Source organism: Seriola dumerili, unplaced genomic scaffold (genome assembly GCF_002260705.1).
Source record: "Seriola dumerili isolate Sdu_G_001 unplaced genomic scaffold, Sdu_1.0 BDQW01000120.1, whole genome shotgun sequence".
Classification (NCBI taxonomy): domain Eukaryota; kingdom Metazoa; phylum Chordata; class Actinopteri; order Carangiformes; family Carangidae; genus Seriola; species Seriola dumerili.
The window spans coordinates 1,157,407-1,172,301 of record NW_019174375.1 but is presented as its reverse complement, the minus strand read 5'-3'; the positions used below and the strand labels follow the sequence as shown (position 1 = coordinate 1,172,301).

At 41.3% G+C, this 14,895-nt stretch overlaps 1 protein-coding gene across 1 annotated transcript in view; it reads left to right on the top strand.

The window, feature by feature from the left end:
• LOC111223902 (GDNF family receptor alpha-1-like) overlaps window positions 1-14,291 on the top strand; it is an 87,059-nt gene extending 72,768 nt beyond the window's left edge. The window contains exons 8-10 of the mRNA XM_022748200.1: window positions 5,095-5,276; window positions 12,089-12,136; window positions 14,139-14,291. Coding sequence (XP_022603921.1) covers window positions 5,095-5,276; window positions 12,089-12,136; window positions 14,139-14,291 — 383 coding nt within the window. The remainder of the gene's footprint in view (window positions 1-5,094; window positions 5,277-12,088; window positions 12,137-14,138) is intronic.
• Window positions 14,292-14,895: the final 604 nt, after the last annotated feature.

Here is a 14,895-nt window from a genome sequence, read left to right as displayed (position 1 = left end):
GTGGTAACGCAGACATCTGTGAGAGGCGAACTCTGTCCCGCCAGCACAGATATCTGCTGCAGCGGGAAGGTGATACCACGCTTGTTCAAATGCACCATGCAGTTTGCATTGGGGAAGGTTAAATTAATGTTTGGTTTAGTGCTTTAAAAAGTGTGTGTGTTGGTGTGCGCTTCTCGTTTTAGCGTCTTTCGAGGTTTCGACTTTGCGCGTGAGGATGTGAGGACGCAGGAAAAGAGGACTAGAGGTTGGTTTTTTTTAGGATTTTTTTGGTGGGTTTTTGCTGTTGTTCTTATAAACCAGCGAGTTGAGTCACCAGCAGCAGATCAACAGACAGCACCATGTCTGCCAATTAATGCTCAATTTTCATGTCTCCGGCTCATACAATTATGATTTGTTGTTGGTGCTAAGCTAATATCGTTTCAGGTCAGATGTGTTCATGTCATCAATTCTTGGAATAGATGACGCAGCTCCCAGAGGACCAATGAGTGAGCTGCACATTGTAGCTTCAGTAGCTTTAATGAGACATTTAAATACCACCTCAAGAATTTTAGGGAGCCATCAGTTTTTTTTTTGTTTGCCTTGTTTGCCTTTAAAGCCTCTCTGATCACATTTTAAAGCCCAGGTGAGCTTCATTTCAAAACACATGCATTACTGCAGGGAATCTGAATTCAGTGTGTGTCTCCTGTGAAAATGACTTGCAATAGCTGTTTGCACATTTGGCAACAGTGAGTGTAAAGTTGAAACTATCTGTTCTGCTAAATTTGGTGGTTGAGTTTAGGGTGAACTGCAGGTTAAGGAGTTCCCAAAATTGTCCATCATACAGTTTGGGTCAGTGTAAGGAAGCTCATACATATTAAAGCTCCATGTTTTCTTCTTCTTCTTCTGTTTTATTTGAAGTGTTGATCCATGAGAAGATATACTTGGGGTTTTAAAAACCAAAAAACCATCTCAGTGTAGTTTTACATCTCCTCTCTCAGGCTTCTCTCTGGAGCTCTAATAACAACAGGTCGGTCAGGTTTGGATGGTGGGTCCAGGTGGGCGGGGCTTGGTGACTGCTTTGTTGTGACATCACAAAGTTGCAGAAGTCCTGACGGCTGGTTTTAAGGCTCAGTTTCTGAATACAGGCTGTGTGCATTTCTCTGTGGACTGAGGCTTTGATACTTTCACAGTATTAATGTAGAACCTAGACCTGATCTATAATCACACTACACATGGGACATCTATCTTTACATTATATGGGACCTTTAAAAGTACAAATGTGTGTTGTCCGGTCTGCAGTGGCTGTGAATCGTTTTTATGTATCCTGACTGAAACAGTAGCAGAGGTGCAATTTTCTTCTGCCCCTGAATCTTTTGAGAAAAGGCATAAGCTCTACAGTATGTGTGTGGCTTTATTATCCAAATAAACTCAAAGATTAGTGCTGTACCCTTAAAGTAATACCTTCACCTCTTGAAGTTTAATCTGTCTGGAGCACATTTACCTTAATTAGGGATCAGGTTTGTCAGGTTGTGTCTGTTCAGTGTCAGTGACAATGTCAGTGTCACTGAACCCTCGCTGACTAATATGCTCAAGTTAGCTGCTGTGTTGATGACATTTTCAGTCACAATGAGACATCATTATTATGCTTCAGTTATGCACACAGAAGGTTTTAGCTTCCACTTAAGATAATGAGACCAAGAACGCCCTTATCTTGTAAAGCTAGTGATCAAACGCAGCTCTGATACTGAAAGTATGATAAGAATGGGAAACAGGTCTCAGACTTTTGGACCTGCACAGAATGAAAATAGAAATGCACATGCCATGTAACTGGATCTGCAAATACAGTATATGTGTTTTTAGAGAGGATTTGTTTATGATTTGTAAATTTGGATTGATTTTTAATATACAATACAAATGTGTTTTTGTACTCTAAGCCTCCATCTCCACCTTCCCAGAGGAAATTCAGTTGATTATAAACAAGCAATAAGACAATGAATGTATAAAGAGAGGTGTCAGACAGGCACCAGATAGATACTTAGACAATATTTTATATTGCATTTACAAAAACATCTACCAAACAGGAGTCAGCGACGCACTCATGCTCATCTGTCATCGCAAGGCTTAGTTTCTGTGTGTGCAATTAGGCCTTAGGTGAGGAGACGGAGCCGATCAACATTTACAATATGCTCATCAGGCTTCTGCTGTCTCGGCACAAAGCTACCAGCTCAACAATCACATGCTCACAGACATAAGCAAAAAATTAAATATGCACATGCACACTCACGAGCAAACGTCGCACATATGAGAGCTGCAGGATATTGACAAAAATTGCTTATTTTGTGCTGAATAATGCATTTCACATGTGAATGCCAACAGCTTTTTTTAATATATATACATTTAAAATGTTTGGAAGAATAGTTAGTGTGAATAACATTTTAAAGATGGGGCTTGTCTCATTATATGTGTTGCCCTAATCCCTTAGACACAGTATATACATATTAAATCTCACCCGACTCCATCATATTGTACAAGAACATTAAGTTCTTTCTTTTTGATTGTTTGTTTTTTGTTTTTGTTTTTCCAGTTATCACGAAATCAGATGTAATTTTCCTCCATTAATCTGGGCATCACACCACAGTAGTGACCTTTATATATTATCCTTTTTTCAGCGATGCGGCGCCGGTGCCGAATCTAGACCTAGTTCCTTCAAAAACTAAAAAGTGCACAGCAGCACAAAACTGCAGGAACCCAGTCAGTGGCTGTGGGAGGGGCTGCAAGGAGGTGATGTAAGATGAAATGACTTTAAAGTTTGTGATGGAAATCTGAAAATGAAAAGTTGACAAAAGTGACCAAGTCGTCTTTATATATTTTAATAAAAGCTTCGCAAAAGGATCAATCGACCGATATCGAACAAAGAGTATACATGAACTTTATAGAGAAAAGAAAGGTGGAGGCAGGGTGTGTGGTTGTGTTTGTGTGTGTGTGTGTGTGTGTGTGTGTGTGTGTGTGTGTGTGTGTGTGTGTGTGTGTGTGTGTGAGAGAGAACAATCCTGGATGTCATCCTGACTGTCTAACTGCCAAGACGAAGTAGCTGCGTGTTCAAGGACAAAACTACTCCTTAGTTTGTACCGGACAGAACCAGAGACGGAGCATAGTACATGTGAGGACAGATTCACGTCCAAAGTTATACAAAGTTCAAAACCAGGTTATACAAAGTGATTTTTCTATTTAAAGGTAAATTTAGAAAAAATCAAGCAAAACAGTTGGGTTGTGTCAGCCATGATTTCTTACCCACCTGCGCTCTGTACCGTTCTACTTCCTCTCCTTCTGAGGCAAGCAGCGAATTTGGTGCGTTACCGCCACCGACTAGTGTGGAGGTGTAGACATGTGAGCGTCTTTTGGGACGTCTGGTCTTACTAGAGGTCAGTTCAGCAAAGCAGGTGAAGTGAGGGAGTGTCCGGCTCTGCTTTAAGATCAATCTTAGTTTGTTAAACGTGCCGAGTGGAACGAACTCCGAGGTTTCTCTCCAGGTCAGGGTGAGTTTAAAAGTGGAAGACAGTTTCGCGGGGGGGGGAGGAAAAGAAAGACAAGAGGAGGGTGAGACCCTGCTGCGTACACGTGTTTTAAGTGTCTCCAGACACACGAGAGAGATCCATCCAGTGAACATCTCTACATGCACACGACTGTCCAAATGTCCTGTCCTCGACGGGCCTACTGGTCAGCCACAATCATCCTTCACAATTCTTCAAAAATCTGAAGTATGAATGTTGCCGGTTTGTGCCGCAGCTGCTGCTTTGGCCCCGCAATGCAACTTTAGGGCATGAGGATGCCACAGTGCAGAGGTCTGGTCTTAAGTCAGAAAATTTGCTGACTTCACACTGACGAAATCCAGAGAGACTCGCAACTTGACTTTTACTCAGCACGCCCTCACGCCAGCACTACGACAAGAGTTTTTTTTACTCTACTACTCATATATAGATATTCAGAGACAGTATACATTCAAATTATACTTAATTACATGTGTAAATTATGCAGAAACGCCAGTATCATTTGTTGTGACGTACCTTTGAATGAATGCATATGATTTAACAGTGGGAGGCGGTTGAGCTGTGTAGAGAGTCTGCACAGACAGACAACGGGAAAGAAAAGACTGATGGGTTACTGTGTTAAAGACAGCTTGCACTGATAAACTTTTATTTTAATGTGAGACAGATAAATGCATTTTATTTTGAAAACCACCTATGTCTTATATGTAGAACAGAAACAGAAACAGATTTTCATAACACAACTAGAACTGTGTTTTCTTATACTTGGCGTTAAGTTTGGTAAAGAATACAATAAAAAAACAACAACTTGAGCCAACGAGGTGAATATTTCTGTCCATCATTCGGACAAATCCACGTGTCTTTGCACATGTGGATGTGAATATTTCAGTGAGGTTAAAGAGCCATTATGCAGATGAGCTCTCTCTTCCTTCATCACAGTATCAGGGTCATAATTCACTGTTGGGGGGAAGAGTATCGGTGCATCCACGCAGCATCTCTGTAGAGCTCAGCTTTCCTCTGATGTGAGTGTGAGTGTGAGAGTGTGTGTGTGTGTGTGTGTGTGTGTGTGTCTTTTTACATCAAAGCCATAGAAGGCTATTAATAGGGCGACTAATGGACTCTAATGGTAAATAGCTACATCAGCACTCAGGTTTTTGACTGTGTGGTGAATTTATAATGGAGCCAAGTGATAACAAAACCTAAGTACCTTCTAACTCACCTTTAATTGTGGTTTAGGCCGGTGCAATATAAAGCTTTATTTTAACATGGGGACTAACAAGCGTGTGATTCATGACGAGATCCAGCTTGGTGCTAAAGGGACCTGCTCCGAGTTACGATGTGGTAGTTGTGGTGCGGCAGACTGACGCTTTACCAGCTCGGCTTATCTCCAAGTCAGACTCACCAGGAGATGTGTTTGGAGCTTTTACAATAAATAATAAAATTACTCGCTCGCCTTTTTCTCTTTTGTTTTGTTGATTTACTTATTTCCTCTTATTTCTTTATTTTATGTATCTACCGCCTTCCTCCCTCCACAGTTAATAGGTTCTGTCTCACACCTCCACCTCTGTAGGTAATGCCATCCAGGCCTTTGGGAACGGAACAGATGTGGGAGTGTGGCAGCCGATGTCCCCCGTCCAGACCACCACCTCCACCACCACCCCCTACCAGAGGAACCGCGAACGCAACCCCAACACCATTGACAACCACATCAACACAGACCCCGGCATCTACCACTTCTGTGGCAGCCTGCAGGTGAGACTTAGACACACACACACACACACACACACACACAGTCTCCAGCTAGTTTTGGATTCAGAGGACCACTGCGCTCAGAGAGGTTCAAGGGTTCCAGCCAGTCTGGGACAAATCTGATCCCATGACATGAAAACATCTCAGAAACTTTCTCTTTTTTATTCCTTCTTCTTCTTTGTAGAGAGAAAGATTTTACAGATGGCTCAAATTTTCAGAGTTACCAATTCTCTTTATCTGAGCCGCTGATCTTTCTATCCTTTTCTATCAGTCTCACCATCCATATATCAACAGTGTCTGTTCATCTACTGTCGGTCTGTTTGTCTGTTTCTGTTACGTACCTCACTGCCTCTCCATCCTCCGGCTCACTTTCTATCTCTTTTCACTTTGAGGCAGGCGGCTCCATTTGTTTATCTAGTTCCGTCGCAGCACAAAATGTGTCAAGATAAAGCAGTGAATCAAATACTGAAAATAATGTTAGGGTTGTCCGTACTGAGGACTTATCTTATGAGTAAAACTTCGACAGCAGTTTCCAGCGAACGACCCTCCGACAAGTCGCAGGCAACAAGTTACTGTCGTGGTGGAGAAAGTGGAACATTTAGCAGCTAGAGATCCAAATAGAGACCGAAAAATAGAGCTGAAAGCAGAGTGATGTTAGAGAGCAGCTGTTTGCTATGTTAGCCGTAACAGTTTTTGATAGGACAGCACAGTAGCGGAGCTGTGTGAGTTTGATCTGGAGTCGATCGACCCTGCGGTTGTCAAAAAAATCACAGAACACAGATTTAATATCTAAAGATTTTAACCTGTAATAACTTCATGTTTTGTTAGAACAGCATGTAAGATAGTATCTCACTTTGGAGCAAAATATTTATGCAAAGTATTATAGTTATAAAATACTGCGTACAGCATCAAAATGTTCCCATGTCCCATGTATCTGCCCTGATCAGGATTGGTCAGCGTGTCACCACTGTGTGTGTGTGTGTGTGTGTGTGTGTGTGTGTGTGTGTGTGTGTGTTGTGTAGATTGATTGTGTAGCTAACTGTGAAAGTGTATTTCTCAGCTGGCAGCAGCGACACTCTGCTCTACAGGAACAAGAGTTACGTAGCTTGATGAAACAGGAGGGTTTACCTGCAGCAGTCCTGAACGCCGGCGTTGGGCCGCTCCTGGTTCAGGCGGGAGGTGAAGATAACACTGTTATTACCAGCGGAGTGATGACAGAGACTCAGAGAGCCATCTCACCTATAATAATACGCCAGCATCATAAAATCACTGAAGCTGTTAATTGTTTACAGACGCTTACAGAAATATCCTCCCGTTATTTCAAGCTGAAATCCTCCTTTAATCATTGTTTCTGTAAACAACAATCTCAAGCGTAATCACCTCTTCTGTTTGTGTTGCTGTTTTTGAAGGCTCATACGTTTACTGATATCAAGCACTAGTTGTTTAGAGAGTACTGTCTATGCTGTGGCTTTAAAGCCCCAATCTGAACATAATCACACATAATAACAGTACGTTACTAAATCCAGTTTTCCACCCTCAAAATAACATCTTTATTTATTTATTTAGTTTCCACAAAGTGTAACATGTTTCTGGTCACCTGACAAATGTAGCTCACTCTCCTTTTAGCTCTGTTTCGGTCTCCACCGACTCCTGAGGAAGTAGCTGGTTCTTCAGCCGCCAAACACCGCTAATGGTCACCAGCTAGTCGCTGACTTTGTCCATCTGAAGTTTTGCCGCCGCCTACATCAGAGCTTTTACACTGAGAGCAAAAACAAGCTGAAAGATGCTAAAATGCTCAGCAGAGCGTGTGTAGTTATTCTCTTTTGTCTGTCACTTTTTTTTTTTTCCATCACAGTCAGAGTCGGTGATCCGTTATTGATATAAAAATATGAATTTGTGCAGAAACCGGAAAAGAAACTGTAAGAAAAACACAGATTTCATCAAAAAGAATGAAGTGAATTTACAGATAAATCACAAACTTTTGATTAGTGCTAATCTGTGTGTATTTGAAGATGTTAGCAATAACAACACTGACATGTTTTTAACACGAACTTCCGCTCATAAGAACAAACCTGTGTGACACACCTGTCAGTCAGTGTGGAAGTGATAGCATGCTTAGATTTGAATCATAGATTAACTTAATGTCCATAAATGTTTTGAGCAAAACAAGACTAGAATTTAATAGTACTGTTACCGCCGCAACACACACACACACACACACACACACACACACACATATATATGCAGGTTTACAGACCTGCAAGTTTAGTTCACACAGACAGAAACTGTAGATAAATGCAATTACACACTCCTCCTGCACACATAAACACACACAAATGCAACTGCACTGACTCACTGACACACACACACACACACACACACACACACACAGTCTGTACTGATAATGAGCTTTGGTGGTGTACTGGTGCGTGTGTGCTGTCGGCACTGCTCTGATAGCACGTCAAGTACGAGTTAATGAGAGAGTTGTTGTTAAACCACTTTTCTAGTGTGTATATACAGTATGTGTGCACAGTTCCCCGTTGTATTGGCGTGTGTTTGCATGCATACATATGTGTGTGTGTGTGTGTGTGTGTGTGTGTGTGTGTGTGTGTGTGTGTGTGTGTGTACACATGAAGGCAGGCTATACTGTTGTAATGACACACTCGGGGGACAGGCCTGTCAGAAGACTCACTCCAGTACGCTCATTGATCTCTCTCTTTCAGACACACACACAAATACTCACACACACACACACACACACATACACACAGAATAATAACCATTAACCAGTGATCCGATGACAACCAAGCAGCACTTACAGCGCTGCGTTTACCTCAGCTTGACAGAATAAAAGAGAAAAGAAAGGTGGACGGTGTAACCAGCTGAAAGCTCCTTAGCGCCCAGTGAGGTTTTTTCTTTAGCAGCTGGAGGAAAACCAGCTTTAGGCCTGTGTGCCTTCCACTTTCCCTTTCTGTCAATGTTCACGAATGGAGTTCGACTCCTTTGTGAAATGTTCAGACAAAGTGCTTTTGACCGTAAGCTTCAAACCAAATTAGAAACGTGCAGCTCTCTATGTCGTCGTCCTTTCTTGTACTCCGGTGTAGCTTCGCCTCTTCTCTTCTTTCTCTTCCTCTCTTTAATTTCCCTCCTCCGTTGCCTTTGTGTGTGATGTAAACGTGTCACAAAGTGAGAAGACGCCGTCTTCCTCCTGAGTTTTCAAATGAAATTAAAACACTAGAAGGACTATTTCCCTCTGTGTCATCGCACAGAAGAGCCACCACAGATAAAAACATATACACTGCAGACACACACATGCACGTCGGCACTCGGTGTGCAAACCCCGGGGCTCCATCAGCTTGTTCTTATGAATATAGTTGACTCCAAAAGCAGGCAGGAAGTGCCCTGGACAAATATGGAAATCTACCACATGCTAATGTGACTTTTCAGAACAGGCAGGTATTAGGCAAATGTAAAACATGTGGACATGGGGCAGCAAAATTTGAATTTGTTGACGTCCAAATCTTTTTTTGAATGGAAATAAGCATTGCTTTGTTTTATATTATACAAGTACTGTGAAGATTTATTTGCTTTTGTAATCACAAGCGAAGCAGTGTACGAGCGAGTGTGATCTAATTTAAAGGGTCATTTCACCCAAATGAGAAAAAATTTGATGCTGTATCCATCAACCACTGCTGCGATTTCAGACTCCACGCCAAATACAGTGGAGGTCAACGGGATCTTCTCACAGGATTGGAAAAAAAAAAATGACTAAGACCTCTCAGTCGTTTTAGAGGAGGCTGCAGTCCTGTGCTCGGAGTGATGGTCATGTCGGGAGTGTTGTTTACGTTAGATCGTTGCCTTTAAATCTGATTTCAGGAGGAGAAAACTTCTGAATTCCACCTTGCAAACTGCTGACTGTGTTAGTTTTTAAACATCGTGGAGACGTTATGACAGTGAAATCTACGGCGGTGGCAGATGGAGTCTACGTTCAAGAAATTCACATCCCCGTAATTGAAATTTCCAGCTGCAGGATTTCAGACTTTCATAACGGCACCGATCGTTACCGTTGGTCTTCTCTCGGTTGTTTCTGAGACGTAGAAATGTTTGACACCTTTAATTCGTCTGTGACAGTGACTCTAAGCGCCGACGAGACCTCGTCATGAAGCACGAGCTGTGTTTAGTCATCGTCTTCCTCAGTTCACTTGTATTTTCTGCGACCATGCTTGAAATTCTTGGCTTGTTCCTCTGTTTGGGTCTTTATACAAAGACACTATGATTTATAGACGTAATTCCACCTAAGCTTTGTCTGTTTTTTTTTTTTTTTTTTGTGGTTTAGTGCTGAAGCAAAAGTGTAATAACAGAATACGGTTTCTCACTTTCTGTATTACCATGCCCGCTACATCCCGTACATCCCTATTTTTGGTCTGAATTCACTATACTGTATACTAGAGCCATTTGTTATTCTGTCACACCCAGAGCCTGAGCACACACACACACACACACACACACACACACACACATACATACATACCCATAAGCCAAAACTGGAGTTACATTCACTTACAGCATCCAACCTGAATACAGAGATTCAGTGTGCAGGTCATTAGAGGCAAGGGGAAAAGAATATATATATATATACAGTATATATACTCTGTGTGTGTGTGTGTATATATATATATATATATATATACCTGCTGAGAGAACCAAACTCATAATCAGATGCTTAATTTACCAACTACACAACAAAAATACAAGATGCTGAGAAGCTGATTGCAGCACCCGCAGCGCGACGCAGCAAATCAACTCGTCGTGCAATCAACACAAGTGGTAATCACTTCTGATCTGTTTGGAAATTACAAAAAAAAACAGAAGTGCACAGATACAGAGGAGAGAAGGAAGATTACCAGTGTGATGTGTCATCACCGAACAAATGTCATGTTTATTTGTACTTTTTTCTGTTCGTGACGTGACTGGATTTTTTAAAGCTGGTGTAATTAGGTCGCGAGTACATGGTTTTTAATAGAGAAACCTCTGAGGTTGACGTGCTTTAAGTCAAAACATTTGTTGCTGCATTTCACCAAGAAGCTCTCACTAACACCCCGCCTGTTTAGCCTCTGAGTTGAGATCCGAGTTGATTGGTTAAAATGTGTTTTTTTTTTTTTTTTACGTGATTACATTTTTAGATGCAGTGAATATTAAAGTTGCTGCTCAGCCTCTCTAGAAAATCACATTAATCTCAAATGATTCTGCAATTTTATTCAATCTCATTGCTCACTGCCGGCACAGGAAGTACAGTAGTGTGTCCTTTGCAAAGTAAGTGTAGTGCGTCTATTTTTCAGGGGAATAGATTTTGCATCCTGTTAGAGGCCAATAATTAAAGATTTTTTATTTTTTTTCTACTGTAACCTTGATCTTTTCCTAAACTAGTTTAAAGTGTTTCCTAAGTTTTCCTGACAAACTCTAGTGGTCATGTTTCAAATCTACCATCAGCCCTGTTTACCCAGTAATTATACTGTATCTATAATATACTATTCTACACATAGACTTGTCATGAAAGTTCTCCTTTTTATCAACTATAACCCTAATCTTTACGTCACTGTGCCCAAGTGTTTTAATTGCCGAACCTCAACCGTAACCACAACTTTTCCTTATATTAACCTCATGAGATCCCTCACCGTCTTCCCACTGTGAACACAACCAGTTTAATAAAACCACAGGTCGTCGCCGTGCTTGATGAGAACTTTACTTCACCTCCAGTCAGCCACGGGTTAGTCCGACCGTCCTCTAATGATAGACGCTCGTTTATTTCGTGTGTGTGTGTGTGTGTGTGTGTGTGTGTGTGTGTGAATGAATGACAGAAGTCTATATTTAATAGCAAAGCCAGAGGAAGTGAGGTGCCATTGTACTCCCAGAGAAAGCCCGAGGGAGGAGGTCAGGGTAATTAACTTCAAACACTAAATGTCTTCTTTAAACCCTGAAGGTGATTTTTTTTTTTTTTTCTCCAAATCTTAACCAGGTAGTCTTAGTAGCCTGAACATGTAGACCTAAAACAAACTGCTTGCCGACTGTTTTGGTACAAGACCTGGTTTTAGCAGATACACTGCACGAGCTCAAATTTTAATAACCCATTATTAATACTCAGTAAATTACATGAGAACGCACTGAAGCAATCGCAGCATCAGTAATTGGTGTCATCTAACCTTCTTATACACACATGGAAAGTGTGTGTGTGTGTGTGTGTGTGTGTGTGTGTGTGTGTGTGTGTGTGTGTGTGTGTGTGTGTGTCTGTGTGTGTGAGTGTGTTTGAGAGAGAGAGGGAGGGAGGGAGGGAGGGAGGGAGGGGGAATCAAAGACAGTGTGTCCGAGCACACGACGGTCACTGAATGATAAATATGAGATGAAATCAGAGTCTGGGTCGGACTGTCCCTCTGCGCTCAGCCTCGCTCTCCTTCTTCTCTTTCTCCTTCTTCTTGAGTGTAAATATCAGAGGCTTTAAAAGTTTTACAGGCCTCTCAGCGTAAACTCTCCAAGGTTATTGGAGTTTTTCCAATTTAGCTTCAGTTTCCAGCCTGCGCTCACGATCAGATCAACAGCGAGCTCTCAGAAAAGCAATGAGGATTTAGTGTTGCCTGCGTGCTGTTGGTACCTGCTGGGTTAACATGATGCCAGAATAATTTCACTCTAATGAGACTGTTGATTGTTCCATTGATTGTTGATCAAAACAAACGAATTACTGCAGATTCTGAGTTACCGTCTTGTAATGTGAATAATCTTTCTGACATGGATTGTGTTTCTTTGTGTTTTTTCTTTTGCAGGCTCAGAAATTGAAGTCAAACTCAACTGTTGATGGTGTCTTCTGCGTGGTAAGCTTCTCTTTGACTGTGTGACAAAATGCATTTAGTGAATTTCAGTAAATAAAGGTGCAAGGAATAAAATGAATAATAAATGTAGTTCGGGATGGATCTCTACGGGTCTCATTCACAGTCATGTAGTTGCTGTTGATGAGAGGACAAGGAAAACTTCCCTCACCTGTTAAATTCTTTGTTACAGTTGTATTGAAGATAAAAATGCATCTCTAAAGCAACCAAATCCAAGTTTTATGAGCATCCTTGGATGCACTAACAAAGTCAAGGCAAAATATCAAACCTTTGACTGAGAATAAATGGGCTACAATAATTGGAAATGACAAATGGCCTGTCTTAAGCCGTGTTTCGTGTCCCTGTAACCTTATTACTGCGGTGCATTCAGATGTTATATACTGGCAGCGCAGCTTCGCTCGGTCAAAAGTGCTATCAATAAACAACGTCTTTAATTTGGGGGAAAATATCAAAGCCTTTAAAATCCTGCACACAACTTGTCTTTCTCAAATTTATCTCAGAAAACAATTTTATTTAAGACCAAAAGGCAATTGCTCAAGTTATCAAATCATCACAAACTCTAATCCAACCTCGCTGCTGGAAGTCTCTGACCTCCCTCTGACAGTGATAGCCGTGGCAATCCCTCCTGCCTCCTTTGTAAACTCCTCTTCTTTGTAGTTCCTTTGAGGCTGAAATGGGATTGTTGCTTATCTGGTGGCTTTTAAAGTTCACTGTAAATGTCATTGTACAATAATAAGGCACTGTTATGCACTGGACTGACATTTAATAGAAGCAGGGACAGGTCTCGGGGAGATGACCCAGCCCGTTAGCTTGCAGCTTTATTAGCAAGCCGAAGACCGATGGTGAGGTCCTATTCACACACACATAGTTACACATGGTGGCACATGCAAATACGCACACACACACTAACACACACATGTACTTTCTAGCTTCCCACTGTGGCATTTTATTTATAAAAACAACCTTTTGATTTTTTTTTTTCCCGTGTCATACCAGATGAATATATTCACAGAGTTTTTTATAGGTGATATTATTGAATTAAACAGTCTAATATCTTTATGTTTGCCACGTCTCTCTTGCATCAATTAAACTCCAACCTTTAGTCCGACATATCTCCCAGCGGGTTTAAGATGACAACACTGGAAAACATCATCATCACGTCTTTGTGATGTGTGATGCATGAATAAATTAAGACCCAACACCGCAGAAAAAAATGAGAATGATGCTTTGCATGAAATGCTTGGCAGAGTCTTATGTTATTGTTGTTTATGTTGATCATCATTTATCAAGCTGTCACGAATGTGCTGTGGATAAGATCCGCAGGCACCTGCCACAACTGATTTCTGAAACTTTGTTACGCCACAATCTGGACATTCGGAGCAGATGAAGCCGTTTCCTCCGAATGAACACATCTTCAGGACGATTGTTCGGCCCGGAGAACGAGGAGATGGATGTGTGATAACCAGATTACTGTTTTTACAAAACAAGCTTTACAGTTTACACAGTTTTACCTCTCAAAAGTTTTTCATCATCTTGGGCTGTTGAAATGACCAAACATACCTGACATACCATAACATTAACATTACATCCACAGCTGATTTCCTGTTGTGTTCAGCTGACTCGTTTGAAAATAAGAAACCTGAATTTTTTACTTATACTACTATGTACGACGCATTTCATGACCCCGTAAATCATATGATGCTAACTCAAAGCTGCAATGATGCAAAAAAAAAAAGAAAAGTTAAGGTCTTAGCTAAAGCATCCTCACCAGTTGAAGACAAGAAGACTTAGATCATCACTGTTTATTGTAACAGGACCATGTTTTTTGGCAGATTTTGGGTCCATTGGAAACAAATTAGTAGTAATCTGCCAATTTTCTTTTTTCTTTTACAAATAATTCATAAAAAGCTGAAAAGAAAAAATCTCTCAGATCTCAATGTGACTGACCGCTCTCATCTTTCTTCCTTGCTCTCTCTCTCTCTCTCAGGATCCTCAGATAGACGGTCCAAGTACATCCAACGCCATCCTGAGAAACTCGGCTGTCTCCAGACGGCCCGCGGGCCTGGCCTCTCTGCTGCCCCCGCTGCTCTGGCTGTGGTACTGCAGCCTGCCGGCGCCTTCCTCGCCGGGCGACTTGTAGCCTCGCCGCCTCACAGCGACGAGCTACGACGGACTGACAAACACACATTTGTATAAAAGAAAAAGCAAAACAAGAAATGATATGCTTTCTTCTCAGTAACACCTGTTGTACTTTTTATTTCCCCCTGGAATCTGTCTCTATTTTGATTCCTACTTTGATTTTTTTATGAATTTTTGGAAAGCTTTGTTGTTTTAATGTTTTTTGTTTTTTGTTTTTTTGCATTGCAGCTGTGTGCTAAAACGGTGATCTACTATACGTGTTAACTCAGTTTGGCTGTGTGTTCCCTTTGGGTTAGTTGAAAAAAAAAAACAAAACAAATGGGATTTAAAGCTTTCGTGTTGCTCAACTTTGGGCAGAAATGGCAAAATACCGGAGGACTACATTCCAGTAAACCACAGCCGGTGGCTCTTGGAACGGTTCGCAAAATGTAAATTAACATTGATTTTCGGAGTCGTCAGATGAGTTTTCACCCACGTCTGTTTGTGTGTCGAGGCTATAGGTGGGATCTTTCGCTTAAAAGTCACAGTCAGTTCAGTAACAGCTACATTTTATCACACGGGCAGCTTTTTAGATGTTATTCAGTCTCCTCTGTGTGGTTTGTGTA